Raw genomic sequence first — 22,034 nt, 5'->3', positions numbered from 1 at the left:
TTTCTGTCCCTAGATTGAGACCTAGATTGAGACAAGCGTTCGAGACCAAGATCGAGACAGCGATTTTGGACTCAAGACGAGGTAAAGATCTAAACCACTTTTTGCTAAACCGATAAGGGACCGAGACTTGGTATACTATCATCTCGTCTCATCTCGATACCATTCCTATAGCCATACCGTTCAATGTATCCGCACTAGATTTTAAACCTACGATTTTCATAAGATCCTACAATTTCTATTTTTTTTCTGCGCCGAAAGTTACGAATAAGCTAAAAAAACAAAGATCGCTATTTCTTCAAAAAATGTCTCTAACGATTTTGTTTATAATACAGTATTTCATTAGCAACCCCATAGTATCCTATAAGTCATTTCTCTGGGAAAAATCCAGAAGGTATAAGGGTGGTTTACTTCAAAAGGTGAGTTTTTCTCGAACAATTTTCTCTAAAATGACTCAGGCAATTTTGTTCATATTTCATAAATGAGCATTACAATCATAACCTGACAATGCGCTCTAACAAATTTGTACTCAAAAATCCACAATAGGTAGCTTACTCTCGGCATAAGTTTTTCCCGGGCGGTTGAGGCAATTGTGTTTACATTTCACACGGGTTTAAATGGCTGGTTCCAGTGAATAACCGACTAGGTCGACTTTTTTTTCTTTTTTTGAAAATTGAGATTTTACAGGTATAAGCATCTTTTGGTGAGTTCTACATTGTGTAGAAGCGGCTGAGGCGAATTCACAAAATTGAGGAAGTTACAGCATTTGGTTATGTCAAAATTAACCAGGTAACTCCTGTAAAATTTGCCCTTCAACTGCTCTTCTGTAAAATTTACTTATCCCGACTTAGCCGGTTATTCACTGGAACCAGCCAAATGTTTTATTAAGAAACCTACAACAGGATATAAATCGCAAAAGGTGGTTTCTCTTGATATGAATTTTCCCCAGATAATTCCCCACAAAATGATTCAGGTAAATTGGTCACATTTTATAAATAAAAGCTTTGTTAAAGAACTTATAAGTTTACAAGGGGTAGCTTACTTTTTATGATGTTTCTACCGAACAATTTTCTCAAAAACGACTCAGGTAATTTTGTTTATATTTCATAAATAAACATTTTTCTAATAACCCTACAACATAGCATAAATATTTCCATTTTTTAAAATGAAAATATCGACAAGGGGCAGTTTGCTCTTGGAGGAGATTTTCTTCGATAGAGCTGACCGAAAGTGTATATTATAAATTTGTTCATATTTCGCAAATAAACATTTTCAGAATAAATACAACATAATATGATTCAATTTAAGAAGTGAGAGCGATTATGTTTAGTGTGGTAGCCCGTACTTTTTTTTTATTTCTTTCTTTATTATTGCACTACTAATTAAGATGCGGCAAACTCAAATGCGTTAATTCTCCCCAGCCCTCTGAAGATCCAAATAACACCGCAGGTTGAGGAAGGAATGAAGCTAAAATATATGGATTAAATTAAACAAACTACTCAATCCCATAACAAATATTACAGATTAACCATACTTAGATTTTTTTTCTGAAATTAAATCACAACAATTATAATCTGAACAAAAGTATTTACATTTCTCTTTAGCCTCATTCCTTCTTGGTCTAAGTAAAATTTACGAATCTCAAAGCAACACAAAAGAACCAATTTTTAAATGGGTTAGGTCCATTACCGCAAACTAAAACGTAAATCTTGTGTTTAAAGGCAAATACCACTACGGAACGAGGCCCCGTGTTAGTGATTTTTTAGAAAAAGAACTCATTTCACAGAATCACACACTTTACTTTAAACAGAAGAGGAAAAAGAAGGAAACTGATCTGATCTGGCAACAGTTTTCCGCTACATTTTCTCTGGTTAAAGACGCGTGTGTAGTGGAGAATGGTAAGTTTAATGTTGGCATTTTAAATCAATTTAAATTCAAATCATCCGTTATTACATTTAGCTATTTTCATATTGAAATAAGTTATTATTCTTTCTTCAAAAGAATATTTGAAAATTATATAAATTTACCGAAATGAATAAATATTACATAGCATTAAAATATGCATTATATTGCACGGGAAGATTTGAGAATATATTATTTTGACACGTTAAATTGGAGAATAGTGGAATTTGTAGCAACAAAGCAATTTAAAATACATTTCGCAAGAGAAGTATCGTGAGCTACTATTTTTTTTTTTTTTTTTTTTTTTTTTATAGTTTGCCTTTATATCTAGAACAAACAGCTTGGTTTTTCATGTCAGAATACTGAAATCGGCTTGTGTATAGCCCGCTCCCCCCAGTTCTTTGTCACCGGAACTGAAAGTCACTACTACTACTACTATTACTACTACCACTACTACTACTACTGCTTCTGCTGCTACTACTACTACTGCTGCTGCTGCTACTGCTACTACTACTACTACTACTACTACTACTACTACTACTACTACTACTACTACTTATATCGAGAACAGAACCCAACCAACCCCTGCGGGGCTTCTAACCCGTTCCTACTACTACTACTACTAGTACAGCTACTAAACTACCACTACTACTACTACTACTACTGCTACTACTACTACTACCACCGCTACTACTCCTACCACTACTTATACTAAAGCTTCCTTACCGCAAGATTTACATCTTAAATTTTTATAACATGCGATTCCGATTCATTATGAACTAGTATGAATCGTTAGAATCACTATGATTCGTTAAAAATCACTGGGGGGAGCGGGCTATACTCAATCCCTAAAATCATATACAGTATTTGGGATGTAAGTCTTGGATATTACTCCTTAAATGCTAAAACTAGCCTAGATGGTGCAGATTGGGAATATGGGTTCATAAATTCATTGCATAAATATTTCTCTTGATGCTTAATTTACCTTGATGTGTGGACATGCATTCCTTGGTCTAAATTCATTTTAAGAAAGCATAACTGTATGTATATCGGTAAAACTACTGTTCGAGAGTCTAACCAACTTGTGCTAGTTGTCCATTATAAAGCATGAATACTATATAACCAATTCAAAGCAGGTGTCTCTGTAAGGGACAGGTGCGTCAATGATGGTGGGTATATGCAAAATTGGAGCTGGCCTTGTCGCAATGTAAGCATTTTCGGGGCATAAAAAGCGTTAAAAGTTTCGTGAAATTTTTGTCACTACTTTAGAAAGTGTTTCTGAAGAATTCTTTTATGCATATTCACTTAAAGAACTTGTCGGATTGCGTGTATATATTGTGTCTGAAGTATGCCATAAAAGCTGTAGTGCAGAAACTACAAACCGACTTGTGCTAGGTGACTACTAAAAAACACGAATGCTATATAACAGGGCACGAGTGCAACAGGGACGCCGAAGCGAGGGGATGCGTGCATAAGGAGCAGGCGCGTCAGCGACGGTGGGATTGCGCATAAGTGAAAATGTCGCTAAAGAATCCGTTACGCGAGTTCGTCTCTTAACACGTTCACTGCGGTTGCTTTTATGGTTTGTAGAATTCCGACACTGCCTTCAGGTAGCTATGAACAATTAATTGACTTGTGATTTGAATAAGTACTCTGATAACGCTCATGTGCTCACTTGTTCTCACACCATCAGCACGACGTTCATATTTGAACATACAAATCGTCCTCCACTTCTTTATTTCCAATGCCTTCCTGCAATTGCCACACTTTCTACTGAATTTCAATAATCTGCGCCCCTCCTCAAAGACTTGGCATTACTCGAGCAGACGGTTCTGCCAAATTTTGAAACATTTCTTGAATTTTCAGGTTAAGTTAGAGCTTGATATTTCTTTTAGCAGAGCATGAACTAAATCAGGAGCTCCATTACTACTTGCAGATTGATTTGAGGAGGGCTCAGTATAAAGACGGTGTGGATGTATGGCATGAACACTACAGTACATAAAATACGAACCAAGTTCTACTAGGTAGCCACTAAAAGCACTGTTGCTATCTAACCGAGCCAGGGCAGCGGGGATTGAGCGCTAGCAGTGGTTGCGTCCGTAGGAGGCAGGCGCACCAGCGACGGGGTTACGCGCTTAAACCGGGTAATGGAAGAGCACACCAATACGATACCTTCACTGTTACTCGAAATTCATTGGCAAGGTTCTAGAACACAGGTCTCTCTTCCCATTTAACTATAATAAAGACAGAAAACAACGTGCTCTGTGGGGCTCTAACCAGTCTTCAATCGTTTTCGCTCACTCGGCAATACTATGTGAATTAAGTATTAAACTTTGCAGATAGGAACCAACCTAGCTACTAACTTATACGGGGAGATGTGTGTTCTAGAACCTTCCCAAATTCATTTGAATATGCTGTGCATTGACAGTAATTATTTATATTCACACTTATTCCTTCACGAAAAATGTTTCACTTCGTATTTTACCTATGAATTTTCTATTTGGTAGAACCGTCTGCTCTAATGATCCCGTAATCTATCAACATACATTCCTATAGAACTCAGTATCGACGTATCACATGGAACTACCAGGTTGTTTGAGTATGGGGTACTAATTTCCGCATTACATCATCCGCTGTCTGTCGTCAGCATACCTCCACTTAAAATAGTGCCAACAACACACAGCTTTTCACACTTTGAAGTACCACACAATACTGTTATCGTGAATTTCACGAAAAATAACCAGTTCATTTCTTTTACATATTTCTAGAACTGTTCTCTTGCACTTAATCCATGAGGATAGCGGAAGTGGGGTAGTGACTCTCCTGAACATAACCTCTTCCAAATGGGTGTAATCTCATGTTGACCACTAGATTTTTTTTTTTTTTTTTTTTTTCAATAGATGTAGGGTAAGAGAGTCTTCATTTTTAAACACAAGTAACCTATTATATTATGAGGCAAAAGCTAGCTTTTCATTTAATTTTCTACCGTATTATTTAATGTTATTTCTGTCACTTGCAGAGATATGACTTTCTATCTTCAGTTTTGATATCTAAACTTAACCTGCACCTTTCTGAGATCTCTTTTTATACTCCCCCGCTTTGAGTTTGTTTCTTCACTTGGCATTACAAGATTATAGCTATATAAACTTTTTTTCATTAGTTGACTACACTTCTACACTGCAAATTGCTTTGTTGACGAAGGCTGCAAAGCTTCGTGAAAAAAATTTGCTGTTGCTAAATCGTTATTTTTTTCTTTCTTTACTCAGCCCAGTTGATAGTATGTGTAAATAGTAAAATTTTTTGGGGTGCTTTAGCGGTAGCCACTATTTCGTTTCAATGCTGTCCAGAGTTCGAGTTTTACATATACTGTATATATATACACACACAGGATGGACAATTTATCTAGATATGCCATTGTAACTTGTGAACTAATAGATTTTTTCGGTAAACTTTACAAGACACGCTCCAGCTGCGCATCGATAAGTAGAGCCTTTTAAAAAGTATAGTAGAGTAGGGTAGAGTAGAGTAAGATATAAATAAGTAGGGTAGGGGTTAGGAACAGGTTAGCTTAAAGTAAGTTTTGATCCATTTTCATGAAATTATTAGTGTGTAATTTCTCGTTTGAGGGAGTATACCTGCTGAAGCGGGTGTTGTAAAGATAACCCGATTTCTTTTTTTTTTTTTAATAGAAAAAGCAATTTCGTGCCATACTCATCGTCAGGGTAGACATCGTTTGATATACTCTGCAATATCATTTGCTGCAGGGTTCTAGAACACAGGTCCCCTTTCGATTTAGCTACAATAAAGACAGAAAACAACGTGCCCTGCGGGGCTCTAGCCCGCCTTCACTTGCTAACGCTCGCTCGGCAATATTGTGTAAATTAAATATTAAACTTTGGTACAGAAAGGAACCACTAGCTACTAACCTATGTGGGGGACCTGTGTTCTACTGTTGGGTAGAGCACGTGGAGTATTGGGGGCGTTGTTGTCAGAGACTCAGCAACAGACTGCAGCTCTGGCGACGAACTTCAGACGTTTAACAAGTCGCCTCAAATATTGGCAACAGCGCGGTCAGTGATCTTCGTTGCCTAGCAACAGCGTGAAAGAATACTGCTGTGATTAGTGAACAATTCTCTCGTTTTGTTTACAACGTGTTCAGCTATCTGTCAGAGGCCACCTTTCAGTAACTCGATAATAGAACCTTCCCATCGTTAGCCGTGACATTGTTAACCCAATAATAATAATTATTATTAGTAGTAGTAGAATTTTTACTTTATTGGTAGTATTCAGGTTATTACATATTTCAAGTTTCTGTATTAAACAGAAATTTACAATACCACACTATTCACTATTAGAAACTTAGAATGCTACAGTACCACAAAGCTTGAAAGACAACCAAAGTGCAAAGACAACAAATTTCTACAGCAATGTTGACGCAACCATTGAACGGGCAATGCACATCCAAAATACTTTAGTGTCTGATACTAATATCTTGAGTAGAAAATGTTTCGAATATATAGAAAACAATGATAATATGAATAACAATGAATTGAAAATTTGAGTCTTTTATTTTATTTTATTTAGTGTATGTTTAATTGATGTATCTTCGCTATGGTTAGCTTCAGCTTTTTTTGTTTTTTTTTTTTCGTTTTGCATTTATTATTATTATGTTCTTTTATTTCGTGATATCAATCCAGATAATTGTAGTTATAGTGTAATATATTTGTATCATTTTGATATTCACGGGATAATGCAATGCAGGTAGTAACTATTGTAGTCTTAAAAGCTAGAATAGTTCTATGAACAAATATTTTCTGCAAATGATGATAACTTACGACGGTCTTCAGACAGATTGTGTTGAAGCGATCATCAGCTGATGCAGAATCATTAGCTTAACATTTGTTACGTAAATTGACAAGTTATATGCTAAATTATGATTCGTTGTAAGATTTGTAATGATATAGCTAACAGCGTTGTATGAAGAGGAAGATATAATACACAAAAGATCGGATTTATGTATTCGTGTTTTTCTTTTATTGGAAAAATTACTGTTGGGAAGTTGCATTGGCAGTATTAATCATGTAACTACAAGTAGAAATCCCAATTGGTTTGGTTCCTGTAGTTAATTTATTTTTATCATGATTTCTTATTGAGCTCTTAAATTTAAACCAAAATGGAAAAATGCAATTCACAGATTGAAACACTGTGTGGAGTATGACTTTTGTCCCACTCTTAATTTTTAAAACCGGACTTTCTTGTTCATTTGGCAATAGCTACTAGATGAAGTATTCTTTTTTGTAATCAGTATATTATCTGAAATGACTCATTTGTCCACTAAATGCTATTTCGTGGAGTGGTATGCACTAGAACTTGTACACAAATAGCTGTGTAAGTTGACATTGCTAACGGAATAAATAATGAAATATTTGCAGCTTGAAGATTATTTAAAGAAAATATGCCAAAAATGCTTTTAATTAATGGAACATGCTTTTATTGTCCCCCTCTCCCCCACCTTTTCGGTGATTTTCACCTGTGAGTTCTTGCGAAAATTTCAGTATTTATTCTGCCAACAGAAACCGTGCAATTTGTGTAGCAGTTTTAGTGCACCAAGTGCTCTAATAGTTATTAATAAACAATCATGTTGAAGAAAATATAATCACATCTTCTCGAACTACTATTACAGCATGAACAAGGGTCGAGTGTGGCTCTCGAAATTAATTTCAGACAAAACGTGATACTTTGAATGTTAATGCACGTTGCTAATCGTTTAGTGGTAATATGTCTATTGTAATTAGTACTTGATATAGAAAGACAGTTATGAACAGCCGTTAGCACGAGATATTTTAACTATTCATTCTTTCTCATAACGTTTTACAGTCTTCGCTGTTGCCTTCTGAACATGATTATAATTTTAACTTGGTTATTTTAAAATGCTTTATTAATATTTTTAGATTATGTTGTTAGATAAGAATTTAGGGCCAGATTTCTTTACTGTGGTCGGTTAAGTATAGAGTAATTGGGCTTACTTTTTAAAGGTTATTAATGCTGTGTAAGTGCCATAGCTTAGTTAATGTTTAACATTTAATTCACGAGTATGTTTATACATTTTTGTTTTCCAGACTAAAGGTACTTCAAGTTTTGGTAAGCGTCGGAATAAGACGCATACGTTGTGCCGTCGATGTGGGCGGTCATCGTATCACATACAGAAGTCTAAATGTGCACAGTGCGGATATCCCAGCAAGAAGTTAAGACATTGTGAGTATTCGTATTTAAACTAATATTTTCAGTTCTAATTCCGCGAAAGAGGCCTAGAAATTTCTTCAGCCTTCTCGTTGATGAAATATGCATTCATTAAAAAGATAAGTGAAAACGCTAACTCCGTTGATTGCGCCTGTAAGCATTTTACTTTACTGTTCCAGCCACTTATTCTCTGGCCTTGTTCACTACGTTGAGTCACACACGTGAAGTTCCGTCACTTAATAAACACATTTTGCAGTTTAGATACAAGTGTTAGAATTTGAATTATATATGCTAATGGTTGCATACTTAACAGTTTATTGTACCATTAATTATTATTCAGTTTCTCACATAAGTTGGGGACGCGGAGGCTCAGTGGTAGAGCGTTCACCTCTGGTGCATGGGGTCCCTGGTTCGATCCCAGCTCGCGCCAAGTGAACTTTGTGGGTGATAAACACCGTGTGCGTGGGCTTTCTCGGGTTTCCTCCCAGTTTCTTCATTCCACCATTTCATTCATTTCTCATAAGCAGTCTCCTTTAGCCTAACCGGCATAACCGTGGGACGTAAAACTTAAAGATTTTTCATTTTCATTGTTAATATAAAGAATTGTTAAATTGTCAGTTTTTAATTTTAAAAAGTCAGCATTAATATATATATATATATATATATATATATATATATATATATATATATATATATATATATATATATATATATATATATATATATAACAGCGTTTTAATAGATCTAGTTTCGATGTTGAACCCTTGCACGAAAATGCAAAATGTCTCCATAAAGTGATTCAATCTTCATCTTAGAACGATAATCTGTAATCTTGTGCAGGAAGCGCCGTTCGCGCTTTCTGTTTTGTAAACTAGCAGGAGAGTGACTTAAGATAATTGCTCCTCTAAATATTTGCTCATTTTCTAGTCTTTAGAGAAATTATCTGCGCCTTGAGTTATATACATAGTTTTTACTGCCTACTTTTGTAATTTACAACCCGTTTCTTCAGTTATTATTGTGGTACATTTTGTCTGGATGTCACGATCAGAGATCATTGTGAATTTTCCGACAGGAGCTTTCAGAAAGAGAGCTATTTAACGAATGCACGCTAACGTACGTTAGTGTTTGGAATTTGGGCTTCTTTCCTCACTTTCCCGGCGGGAGCTCATGTGGTTCGGATTCCACGTTAATCAGTAAGTCCACGTCTCATATAGCCTCGCTGCTGAAAGGGACGCTAAAACTAAAATCAACTCAACTCAACCTCACTTTGTGATCAGTTTATTTGGACATGGGTTTTATGAGGGCTGCTGAAAAAGGTTCTGCAAACTGCTACTAACAGTGACGCGTGTTGGTTTATTTTTCATGGCAGATGGAAATTTCTCATGAACACTGTCGATCAATTATTATTTTATGGTTACACCGAAACAATGCATCGAACGACTTCATTTGGCTTTTGTGCATGAAGTACCATCCAGTGGGGCTGTATACAGTTGGCTTTCCGAATTTCAGTGTGGTCGCACATTTCTCAGTGATGAAGTTCGTGAAGGTCGCCTAAGTCTGTTGATGGCTGTGCGTTAAACGATCGAGAGCGATCCACATGTTACATACCAGAAGTTCAAGCATCCTTGAACACTAACATGAAACCAGTACATACGATATTTCATGGTCACCTGAGTATAACGGAAACTTTCAAGTCGTTGGATTCTACTAGCGAAGTTCAAAAACAGGCTCGTGTCAGTTGGTGTAAAGAAATGCTCAAAAATTTCAATCGAGGTAATTTAATTTTATGTCTGATTTAAATCACTTGATTTTTTTAAAATAAAAATCGTTAATTTAAATCAAATTCCGAAATAATTTAAAGTGAAAATAACTAGTATTCTATCTGTTCTATTATTTTGATTATGGAAGATAATCGACTAAAATGTATGTACAGCACAATATGAAAACTAGTGTAATGCAGAGGATGATTAGGGAATATCCCGTTTTGAACGGGTAACGGGGGAATCCTGCTTTCTTTTCTTCGTGTCATAGGATTTTTAAATTGTTTGTTACAATGGGGAAATGGAAATTTAAGACGAAAAATTTTTTGTGCACGCGTCAGTTTGTTGGTTCCCGGATAATAGGGAGATATTTAGAGTGGTTCGATGCCCTCTCCAAAACTTCTTAAGATTTTATGACAAAAAAAACTAACTCTACCTCTATGTCTTATGGAACCCGGAGGTTTTATGTTGCGTTTACAAAAGCTCTCCATTGACTTCTATCCTTAGCCAACTGGATCCAGTTTTTACTTCGTATTCCTATTTCTGCAAGATTCATCTTAATATTGTCCTCCTATCTGCGTCTAGGTCTTGCTAATGGTCGTTTTCTGATTGGACTTCCAGTTTTGAAAGCGTTTCTACTTTCTTTCATCCGGGCTACATAACCTTCCCACCTGAGCCTCGTAGACTTGATGACCTTAACAGTGTTTGGTAAACCGCGTAAATTGTGTAGTTCCTCATTATGGAGTTTCCGCCATTCCCCATTCCCGTTCCTCTTGGGTCCGAATTTCGTCTCTGGACCTTGTTCTCGAATACTTTGTCTACATTCTTCCCTCAGAGTAAGCGACCATGTTTCGCAACCATACAGAACAGACAAGCTTCAAATTCCTCAACAGAATTCGCAACAAGGGATTTTGAACCGAATAGTAACACGAATTCCCTGATTTTAGTCGGCATTTAATTTCTTCATGAATATGGTTTTGGTCTGTTAATATTAATCCTAAATATTTGAAAGTATCAACTTTACCAAAAGTATTATCTAATATTTTAACGCATCCATAATTTGCGGTATTACGATCCCGAGGAACTTCCATGTATTTAATTTTCTGTGCATTTACTTCTAAACCCAGCGTTTAATAAGACTGCATTTCTTTCTGTTGTTCTCCTATCATCCCTTTTAAATTTACATCATCAGCATACACCATAACCTGGTGAATACTACTCAACTCCAGGCCCTTGTTGCTGTCTTTGATTTTCGTGCTCCAGGACAAAATTGAATAATAATGGGTACAACGCATCTTCTTTCAGGCCATCCTCGACGTGAAATTTTGTGGACAAACATTTTCCTACCCGGACTTTACTTTGGGATTCATTTAAAATAATTTTATAACTTCATCCGAAATATATGTATTTCGTGCCGCAAGCTAGTTCCGAGTTTTTTAAAAATGTGCCCTTGCCAAATATCAGTAACTTTTGTAGAAAAAAGTGTAATGTTGATAATCGTTGCTGTACTTTTTCCTTAATACTTAAGAAACATTATTTGTTATTTAGATAGGTTAACGATTGGGGATAAATTCAAACCCACACGTCCTGCGCAAGCGCAGGACACTACTGTTTTCTGAATAATTGAATATGATACAAAATTAAAAATATTTGTGGCTAGCAAAGTAGTTTTAATAACACGTTAATAATATCTTAAGAATTTGTCGATAATTACTCTTCTTTAATTAAGAATTTGTCGATAGTTACTATAATTTAAGACGTCCTTGAAGACGCACCCCAATTTCGCTGGGTTAAATTAAGGAAAAATAGGAATATTATCCGTTTTTACTATTACTAAAGCGCTCTGATATTGGTCATTTTCGATATTTATATATCCCTCTCCCCTCCCCATGTTGCGGGGCACGGCATCGAAAGTATCATTGTTCATCACAGCGACTCCAAAAACTAGATTCGACACTAATATTGGTCATTTTTGATTATTTTCAAATGTCTCCCCCTCCCTTAAGTTACACGTCAAAGTTGTATGACAAAAACCATCTCAGATTCAAACTTCATCTAGGTTGATGAAAATTTGATCGAGATCGGTCAGGTGGTTGAAAATTTGATCATCTCTTTCTCCCCTACGTTGCATCGTCAAAGTTAAGTAATAAAAATTATTCCAGTCCCGATTTTTTTTTGTCTCCCCTTCCCCTCCCCTTCATTGTGCCGTGAAAGTAATGATGAAAACATCCCATTTCCGAACCTTATCTATGTTGAAAGTTTGATCGAGATCGGTCGGGTGGTTCAAGAGATTGAGTCACATAGTCACTTTCAATTTGGATCTGAAGTTTTTTGTTCAGACACCGCTATTATTCAAAATTCAACCCCAATACTTTCACTTAAATGCTATAATTAACATTTAATACTAATTCCTAATTTTTTTCTTCTGACTTCTATTATAAAGTGTGTCCCAGAAAAAAAATGTAACAATTAAAACATTCATGGGTAGAAAAACAAAAAATTGTAATTGTGTGAGAAGATGTTGTACATATGTTGTGTGTATGTTCGTTTCTACCACCAAAGAACACTAATCAATACGTCCAGGAAAAAAAAATGAGTTTTGCTTTAATACGCGACATAAGGCGATTTACAATGTTTTTGTCCAATTTATCACTAGCACATTCCCACTGCCGTTTGAATTCTTGCACGTTCTTGGCTCTGCTACGTTGCTCCCCGTCAACTTTCTTTTCATTGCTGCCCGATGTTTTTTCAATGGGATGAAGTTCAGGGCAGTTTGATGGATTGGCAGCTTTCGGCACAACGTTCACAGTATTGTGTTCATACCATACTAAAGTCCTGCGACTGTAATGAGGAGTAGCCAAATCGGGCCAGAAAATAGTATTAGCATTATGTTACCTAATAAACCGCAAAAGTCGGTTTTCTAAACATTCTGATATGTAAATATCCTGATTGTCCCTGAAGTGGTGAACGCCTCACTTTTCTTTCTACAGGAACAAATTGCTTGCCATATCAAGAACTTTAGTGGAAATTTTGCTGTGCGTTTGGTTCTCACGTCTGTAGAAACGTCCATTCAACTCTTTGCCACATATTATTTTGGTCCTGGCAGTTGTTGATTGTCGGCTAGAACATTAGTTTCGTCATCCATAATGAGACACCCTCGAAAATTGCGAAGCATATTTGCATACAGTTTTCGTGCACGCATTTTTGGAATATTTTGTTGTTTCTCGCTTCTGTCCGGCACTTTTATAGCTCGAAACGACTTTAAACCTTGCTGTTTTTTAATCCTCTGCACAGTTAACTTTGTTGTATTATACCTTTCAGCCATTCTGCGCACAGACGTGGCTGGATTTCTTCGATATGCACTCACAATTTTTCGCACTAATGCACTGTCACTTACACCAGCTTTCCTTCCACTCCCTTTCGTCCTGTCACACGTTAATGTATCCTTGAAACGGAGAATAATCTCCCTTACGGTTTTCCTATTCAATTTAAGTTCTTCAATTCAATTTAAGTTTTGCTATGGATGCATATGACCGTTCAGGATTTTCCTCATAAATGTATATTACTTGTTTACATGTCTGTAGTTGTTTTGATGCCATCTTGCACGACTGTTTAACAACATCACACGTCTACTAGCTACAGCACAGATGAAGGCCATTGGGTGCGAGACTTCCAGCACTCGATGTATCCAGCACTTGCTACCGCCCCTTACAGAATTGGCGATACCATTTCCGCATCATTTGTTTCGACATCACATCAGGCTCATAGATTCCACGTGGCGGTTATTAATTTCGGCTCCCCATGCGCCACGTACATATTGATAGCGGACAGCCGCCCGCACTTCCTCCTTTGATCACGACGTCAAAATGCGCCTTCTTCTCATAGCTACCAGGCCCAGACTGAGAGACTCGTCTCCACTTTGCATAGGGCTGTGACGGCTCCATCTGCAGGATCACGGGCAAATGACACCCACTTGTGTCTGGGTGTGTTGCGCGTGCAACCGCTGTCTTTGTTTCCGCCATTGCTGTTTTATTTCGTGGGGGAAACTTATTTTTGGACTCCCCCTCGTAATAAACAGAAAAACACGTTCATGTTCAACATCATCATCATCATCCGATTTCAAATAATTCAACTGAAACAGTACATTTTACGTTGCAATTAGATCGTCACAATATGTTACAGTAGAAAGACAATATTAATGCTCAAATATAGATGTGATTACGGCCTTCTATTTTAAAAATAATTAAATTAAAAGAATGCAGTTTTCAATATTGTGACTAAATCGTCATAATAGTTTTAAATCTGCGAGTTGCCTGCACGCTAGCTCCATCTATAGACGTTAGGCACGCGCGCACGTAGCGAAGCGGAAAGTGTTAACTGTTAGGAATTAGTGTTACTCAGATTGATACATTTTCGTTTTATAGTATGGATAGGAAATAATAATAATAATTTAAAATATTTATACTAGTAAACTAGCTTCTTGATGCATCACGACAAAAAAAAAAAAAAAAATCTCTTGTGTGCCAAGAAGTTGTGTTCACTAGTATAAAATATATTTTAATTCCCGTACATCCTATTTCATTAAAACTTTTTCCTCGCGTATGTCGTAATAATACAGACAGTTATCAGGGAAAATTCGATATTTAACACATTCTTTTATACTAATTACATCAATAATAAGCGTAGCTCTTACTTGGTTGAATTGCTTCTATAAGTTTTCCGAAACTGTTTGTCACAAAAGTCTGTGACCTTTCTTAACATGTAAATCGATTGACTTGTTCTAACGTGTTGCAAAATACTAAAGTAGTTGCTGGTACATAGAAGCACGAGTTTTTCGCAATGGGCGATAAAACGAAATGCGTCAGAATTAAGTAATTTTCAGTTTCTTGCCATTTTGTGATGTTCTATATGTATTTTCATTGGTTTCCGTTGCGCGATAAAACGCGAAATTGGAATTTTTGCGCGAAACTTCTAACAATACGCGAAATAACGCGAAATTTTGGGTGATTCGGACACGGCTATAGAGAACATTTGCGCGTTACTTCCTTATTTTTCTTCATTTTGATTTAAAATATATAATTTTCGATAAGTGAAATTTAAAATGTCAAGTGAAATACTCAGTGCATGTCATTTTAGGTAATTAATGGTTTATTTCTGTAGTGATCTATGAATAAAAGGAACAGTTGTAAAAATGTCAGGGAATAATACCTTTTCCACAAAAGCTACAAAATGCGAAACTTGATTTGGAAAATGCGACAAAACGCGAAATTTTCAAATTCTTAGTGCGTAAAACTCGTGCCCCTGCTGGTACAGTTCAGAGAGACTGACAGATGCAGTTAAACCAAATATAGTTTTTAAAATAAATTTTAAAATGGCGTCAATTACGTTTTCAAATAATCTGTAACAGGATACAGAACAACAAGATGAATAGCTTTTTGGGTTTATTTATAAAACTATTCTTCACACGATTTCCATCATAATCATTGTAGTAAATTTCTTGAACTTCCGTTCGTGGTGTGTGTTGACTAACTTAATTTACATTGCATTTGCACACTACGAGAACCAACTACATCACTTACCTCTTTGTTGCAAAGAAAGACCGTATATCTATCGTATTTGGCGCGCAGAGCACAAAGAAATGGTGTCAGTTCCGAATTACTACCGAGGAAGGTTAAATGAATTCACGGAAGGGAGTCGAATATTTTTATTGTCTTTTCTGTCCGGAAAAGAGTAAATCCGTAAGATTTTATACATTTGATAGTGCTTTTAATTCATTATTATTATTAGTATTAGTATTATTTTTATTATATGTTCTGAATTTGGGATCTAGACTCCAATGAAAGCTAATATACAGCGTCAAAAATCAGAATGTAGATATAGAAGAAACTTCTTTAAAAGACGTTATGTTGTACAGTAATTTTGGAAATACATACTCTACAGAAATAACTCCATTTTCTAAACCAGACACTCTTCATTCAAGGACACTGCATTATTCTCCGAAGATGGCTAAAATTCCTTTGTTACTATGCGAAATATTTTGACAAGATTAAGCTTTTTGTAATGATGTTTTAAAGTATTTAAAATGCTTGTATATTCTACTGCATTTTCAAGAAACTCAAAAATTATGTTCATTACTGTCATTTTCCAATGTAATAAGGGGTAGGGGGATGGGTGGTTCATTGGTAGAACATCCACTTCTGATGCGAGAGGTCCCTAGATAGATGTTAGGCCATATGAGTTTGTGGTAGACAATATCTAGGGTTGCCATATGTCCGTATTTTTGGCAGGGTTGGCTGTTTTAAACAAAAAAGCGAAAAATGCAAGTGTTCGTAAAATCTTGATGGACACACATTTCTGGGCTATCACGTTTTACTCCCGTATATTATTCGTATTCAGACCTAAATTCCCCATTCATTACTCAAAGGAATTATACTACAAAAGCAACTTTTCTTTTTTATATAATTTATGAATATTTCTTTTGTGATGTTTTTTTATAGTTTGTGATTATTATTGTGCAATTGTAATTAAACAAAAATTCTAAATGTTTCGTTTTAATAATGTTTACTATTGATAAAATACATCGAAATGCCGTCCTTTTTTGGGAGGGGGAGGGTCATACAAACCCCACGAGAGGCATTTATTGAAATCAGAAGTATCTTTGGTATCTATTTATGTATAAATGGGTCAAAGTGGACTCAAATAATTCGTATCTTTATTCACTTTTCGTACTGATACGCCAATTAAGTCGTTGTATTTCTTTGACTTGGATTACTAAAAGTCGTAGTGAACTAACTTGGACTAAATTAGTTCTTCTGCACTCTGCAGTATTTTGAAATTGTCCATATGTAAATATGTATAATGGTTTCACTTGTGCAACTGTTTATCTTTTTGTCCTTTTGAAATGACTTGACAATTATATTAAGTATGTAAAAATCAGTACAACTTTTTTTTTTTCTTTATTTTATCAGGAGCCCTTCGTGAGTGAGTCAGCAAAAGTATCGCATTTGTGGCCAATTAGTCCCGGTTTCTAGTCCAAATGAAGGACAATTTCCCTCGATGTAAGCCGAGAAGCGGTTGGATTCCGCTTTAAGCGTGTGTGACCCCTTCCAACATAACTCAGTTGTTGCATAATAACACCAAGGCGAAACAAACTTATTTCTGTCTGTGTGATATAAATACATAGAGCAAATTATTTAACCTCCCCCCCTCCAAAAAAAAAAACTTTTTTTTAAAATTTTTTCAATCAAAACCATGATTTTTGCCAACCCTGGTTTTTGGGCCCGTGTCCGTATCGTATAAAGCATGAAATAGGAAAATGTCCGTATTGAGTTTGGGCACCGTATTTTTGATGGGCCGTCATTTTAAGACTTGTCCGTATTTTGGATCAAAAAAAATTATAGCAATCCTAACAATATCGTGTCGTCTGATTTTTCTCGGGGTTCTCCCGTTTCCAACTACATTTTATTCCACTAGTTTTGATAATCATTCACTTCATTACTTTTCATCTCCTTTAGCCTAATTATCATAATCGTAGGTCGTTAAACTAGAAATTTCATTTCCATATAATAAAGTTCCACTTTCCAGTGTATTTTAGAATTCAGTTTTTTGCTCTTGGCAACATTGTAACAGATTTACTGTATTGTTAGGCTTCATATTGTTGTGTGTGCCATATATTATGTTTTTTATGACATCTGTTTATCTACTTGTTCTATAGATAACTGGAGTGTGAAAGCTCAGCGAAGGAAGACAACTGGAACTGGTAGAATGAGGCACTTGAAGGTAGTCCGCAGGAGATTCAGGTAGGTTCTTACTTATTTTTGTGATTACTGTCAAATTGATGCAGCGTAGTTTTTATTAGTGATCACTCAAAGCTTCCAACCGTTATTATCGATAATTTTCAATTTCCAGATGATAGCGGAAAACAGTAATTATAAATCATAGAATAACGAAATGACTAGTGGTAGAAAAGAGCTTAAAATAATTTTCAGATAAGGAAGTTGTACAAATAAGATTTCGATTCCCCGCCAAGTGAACTTTGTGGTGGACAAACACCGTGTGCGTGGGTTTTCTGGGGTTCTCCCGTTTCCTTCCAGTTTCTTCATTCCACCATTTCATTCATTTCTCATAATCACCGTCTGCTTTAGCCTAACCGGCATAACCGTGGGACGTAAAACTCAAAGATTTCATTTCAAGATTTCGATTCTCCCTTCCTCGCAAAAATAATCGAACGTGTGTGTATATATAACATCAAGAAATTATAGGTTTTGAAAGAGGCAAGACTGAAATCAGTCACGATTTTATATCCATACGAGGATGGTAGGGAAACACGTTTTAACCGTACGACTTAAATTTAAAGTACTTTCAGTCGCTGGTGAAAACGAAATATGTACTGCTGAATAGAGAATTGTTAATTAAGCCATTATCAACTTTTTCCACATATACATTTCAGTGTGACCAACTACCGGAGCGAAATATTAGAATATGGCGGGAAAGTGGCATATCGGTTTCGCCACCGTTGTGTACTAATAACAGGCGTTTCAACATTTTTAGCTCTTTCTAGGTATTCGTTTAAGGTTCGGACAGGTTTTATATACTTGATTGTAAGTTTCGCTCCCATTCATTACTAAAAGCTCTATTTTTGTAGTAGTCAATTTTAATACTCCGTTGTATATCGTGGGGGTGCGGTGGATCAGTGGTAGAGCGTTCACCTCCAATGCTTGGGATCCCTGGTTCGATCTCATTCCGATTAATAAGACGGAATGATTATAAAATAATTAATGGAATGCGAATACGAGAAAACAGTCTTGTTTCACCTCACTCACATAGTCAGGGTTCGAATCACGCCAAGTTAGTATACATATTTGTGATAAATGAAATTGAGAGTTATTTAACCCTTAAGGGATCCGGGGTTTTTGGGCTATTTTTTAGACTTTCAGTCAAGCAGCTACTGCATCGTCATTATTTATTCTAGGATCATGGTTCATACCTCATTCTCTTCAGAATGAAGCTGCCTTTCAAATGATACCACTCGCATGCTCATACCATATACCAGGAGCGGGAAAAATGATGTCAAAGGGAAAATTTCGGAGGGAAAATTTTTTCTCGCACTTTAGGCCCCCTGGAGCGGCCCTGTGTGAACGTAGCCATCTAAAAAAAATCCGATAAATAGTACTTGGTATACTGAATGTGTGTGCCAAATTTCAAGTTTCTATCTTGAATGTCAAGGGCGGGAGAAATTTTATCAGGAATTCCCACCATGCCCCAAATTACCGTAAAACACCATGATCTCAGGTAAAAAATTTCCTGAGACATCCCTAATTACCCTAGGGTCATGTTTCTCCCACCATTCTCTTCAGAATAGAACTACCTTTCAGGCGGTATGATTCACGTGTCTCCATCATGTATCTAAGGCGGGAAAATGAGGAAAAACGGGATTTTTTAGGTCTAAATATCCTTTTTTCAAATTTTACCCCCCCCCCCCCCCCTGGACCGTAGGCTAAGATCTTTAACGCAGAGATCTGAAATAAATCTGGTAAATACTACTCGGTAGGCTGAATGTTTATGCACAATTCCAATTTTCCAGGTGCAAAAGTAAGTTCGCCAAAAATATATATATATATATATACCGACAATGTCCCATATTCCCGTATACAGAGGGAAATATTTAAACATTCCTTGAGACATCCCTAATTACCCTAGGGTCATGTTCCGCCCATTATTCTCTTCAGAATAGAACTGCCTTTCAGGCGGTACCATTCTCTTGTCCCCATCATGTATCTAAGGCGGGAAAATCCTGTAAAACGGACTTTTGGTAAAAATTTCCCTTTTACAACGTTTAGCCCCTCTGTACCCCCTGTTTTAACGCAGAAATTTGAAAAAAAAAAAAAAATCTGGTAAATACTACTCGGTGGACTGCATGTTTGTGCAAAATTTCAATCTTCTACGTGCAAAAATAAGCCCGCCAAAAATACTTTACATAACCCCCCCCAAAAAGTATTACACGAAAATATAATTTTTAGACTTATGACATCCTCACCTCCTATGTCTCGACGCAGGAAGGTGTGAAACCATCCGTAATGTCTTCTACAATGCCTCTGGACTTGAAAAAAAAATACCCGGACGAAAAAGCTCAAATAGGAGAGTTATAACGCAATGTACCATGAAACACCTCGTATGGTACAAATTGTACAATCCGCGGCAAAAAACCTGCAACATGAGGATGTAAGTTTATTGTGAAACTACGCCTAACAGCACAGGCAATCAACATAACTTTTAAGTGAAACGAATCACGCCAGGATAAACCTCGGCCTCCTCCCGTGCACACTTATTTTGGAGCAAAAGACTTCGTCATTTCACAATAAACTTATATGCTCATGTTGCAGGTTTTTTGCCGCGAATTGTACCATGGGATCCCCAAAGGGTTAATATATATCATGAAATAAGGGATGTGATTTTATTTCTTAACGATTTCTTTTGTAAGTTTTTGACTTTATATTTTAACGAAAGGTTATGACTAATTAGCATCTTTTTTTTATTTTCAGAAATGGCTTTAGAGAAGGCGGGAAACCTCAGCCACGTAAAGCTGCAGCCAGCACGTAAACTCTAAAGTATCAACCTTGTTAAAATATTTGTATATAACAAGATCAATAAAAAAAGGACAGGATATTTTTGCATTTCTGTTTCTGATAATTGTATTTTTTGGATAAATAATTAAATTATAAAAAAATCTAAACTACATTTTGTATTTACGGTCAAAATTTCATGTATAATTTGCTCCATTCTTCCGTCACTGTTACCCAGCTTATGATCCTCAATAACAATAGTGCTGTGATTTTAAACGTAAGAGGAGGTGCCAAATACTAGAATATTCTAGGTATCTCCTTATTTTCAGTGTAGCATTGGGGGAGAGAGAGAGAGAGCGGATAGTTAAACCTTCCGTGACCCAGCAGGAGCAACGCACAGAGAGTGTACCTGGCAAACGACGTGCGTTTAACTGAGTGACGCATGTTTTACACATGACTTCTCTACTTATTATTATTATTGTATTATATTTCCAAACTATGCTATACATAAGTATCGGAAGTGTTATAAAACGGCTGTGTCCGTTTGTTGACAGGTATCAGAGCAAACGTGGTAAGAGATAATCGTGAAACGGTTTTACCCAATCAATTCAGTGTCCCGAAAATAGGTTCCATCTCCCTCATTAACCGTTTATTTAAACTGGAAGAAGTAGATATTGCGGTTTCCGCGTTGATCGGCATAGAACAAAAACGGTAATAGAAATCGACAAGCAGTTTTTTTTTTTTTTTTTTTTTTTTTTTTGGAATCGATTTATTGTCTCAGAAAACCTACCATAACCACCTTAACATTCTGCCGAAACAGGATTAGTTGAAATCTACTCGTACTTCCGATTTGTTTTGATTTACATAAAATATAAATGATATTACATATAGAAAAGCGGTTTTGAGGTATGAATTCAGCGTCCCAAGAATAGGTTACATCATCTCCATTAGCCATCTATTCAAATCGCGAGTGCTAAAAATGCGAATGTTTCCGGTTTCAACATTCATCACAATAGAACAGAAACGGTAATAGATTGCGACAAGCGGATTTTTTAAATTGATTCAGTGACTTGAGAAAATATTCCATAGCTTCCCGTAACATCAGTAAAAACCGTAAGTGGTAGAAATTTGCTGCTTCACATGTTTCATCCCTCACTCTTGTTGCAGCTGGAAGTCAAGGGTCTTCCAATGAGGAAGTATATCGTAGTTCTACAACCTGAAACTCACTTGTTTGAAATAATCACCATGCTGAATCTACACTGAAAATTTTGTCCTTATTTAAACCAGGATTATCTGTTTTGACTCTACCAACGCACGAAAAAGATCAAAATAATGTCATTGATAGAGTCCAGTTATATATGGTAAGAATGACGCAAAAGATCTAAATAAAATAGTTGATTGCCTCAAATATGATTGACAATATATCATCTCTGGCGGGTGTGTAAAGTGAGGAAGTTTGATTTTGAGATAAATAAAATTTAGTTTCCTCTTTTCATACCAAAACTCTCGAAATAGCAAATTACCTCTAGATACACAGTCAGGTTCCTTTGCAACCGGTGGATATGAAATATCG

General features: G+C 36.2%; 1 protein-coding gene across 1 annotated transcript; it reads left to right on the top strand.

The window, feature by feature from the left end:
* The first annotated feature begins 1,738 nt into the window (after nt 1-1,738).
* RpL37a (ribosomal protein L37a) lies at nt 1,739-20,631 on the top strand. Its single transcript, XM_081742211.1, has 4 exons — nt 1,739-1,895; nt 8,019-8,154; nt 17,614-17,698; nt 20,441-20,631. Exons 1-4 carry the CDS (start codon nt 1,893-1,895, stop codon nt 20,496-20,498), a joined length of 282 nt encoding a protein of 93 aa, XP_081598337.1. The 5' UTR covers nt 1,739-1,892; the 3' UTR covers nt 20,499-20,631.
* The last annotated feature ends 1,403 nt before the right edge of the window (nt 20,632-22,034 follow it).

The sequence above is a fragment of the Thermobia domestica genome, chromosome 16 (assembly GCF_964235325.1).
Source record: "Thermobia domestica chromosome 16, izTheDome1.hap1.1, whole genome shotgun sequence".
Lineage (NCBI taxonomy): Eukaryota > Metazoa > Arthropoda > Insecta > Zygentoma > Lepismatidae > Thermobia > Thermobia domestica.
Note: the sequence above shows the minus strand (reverse complement) of the source record. Positions and strands in the feature narration are given on the sequence as shown.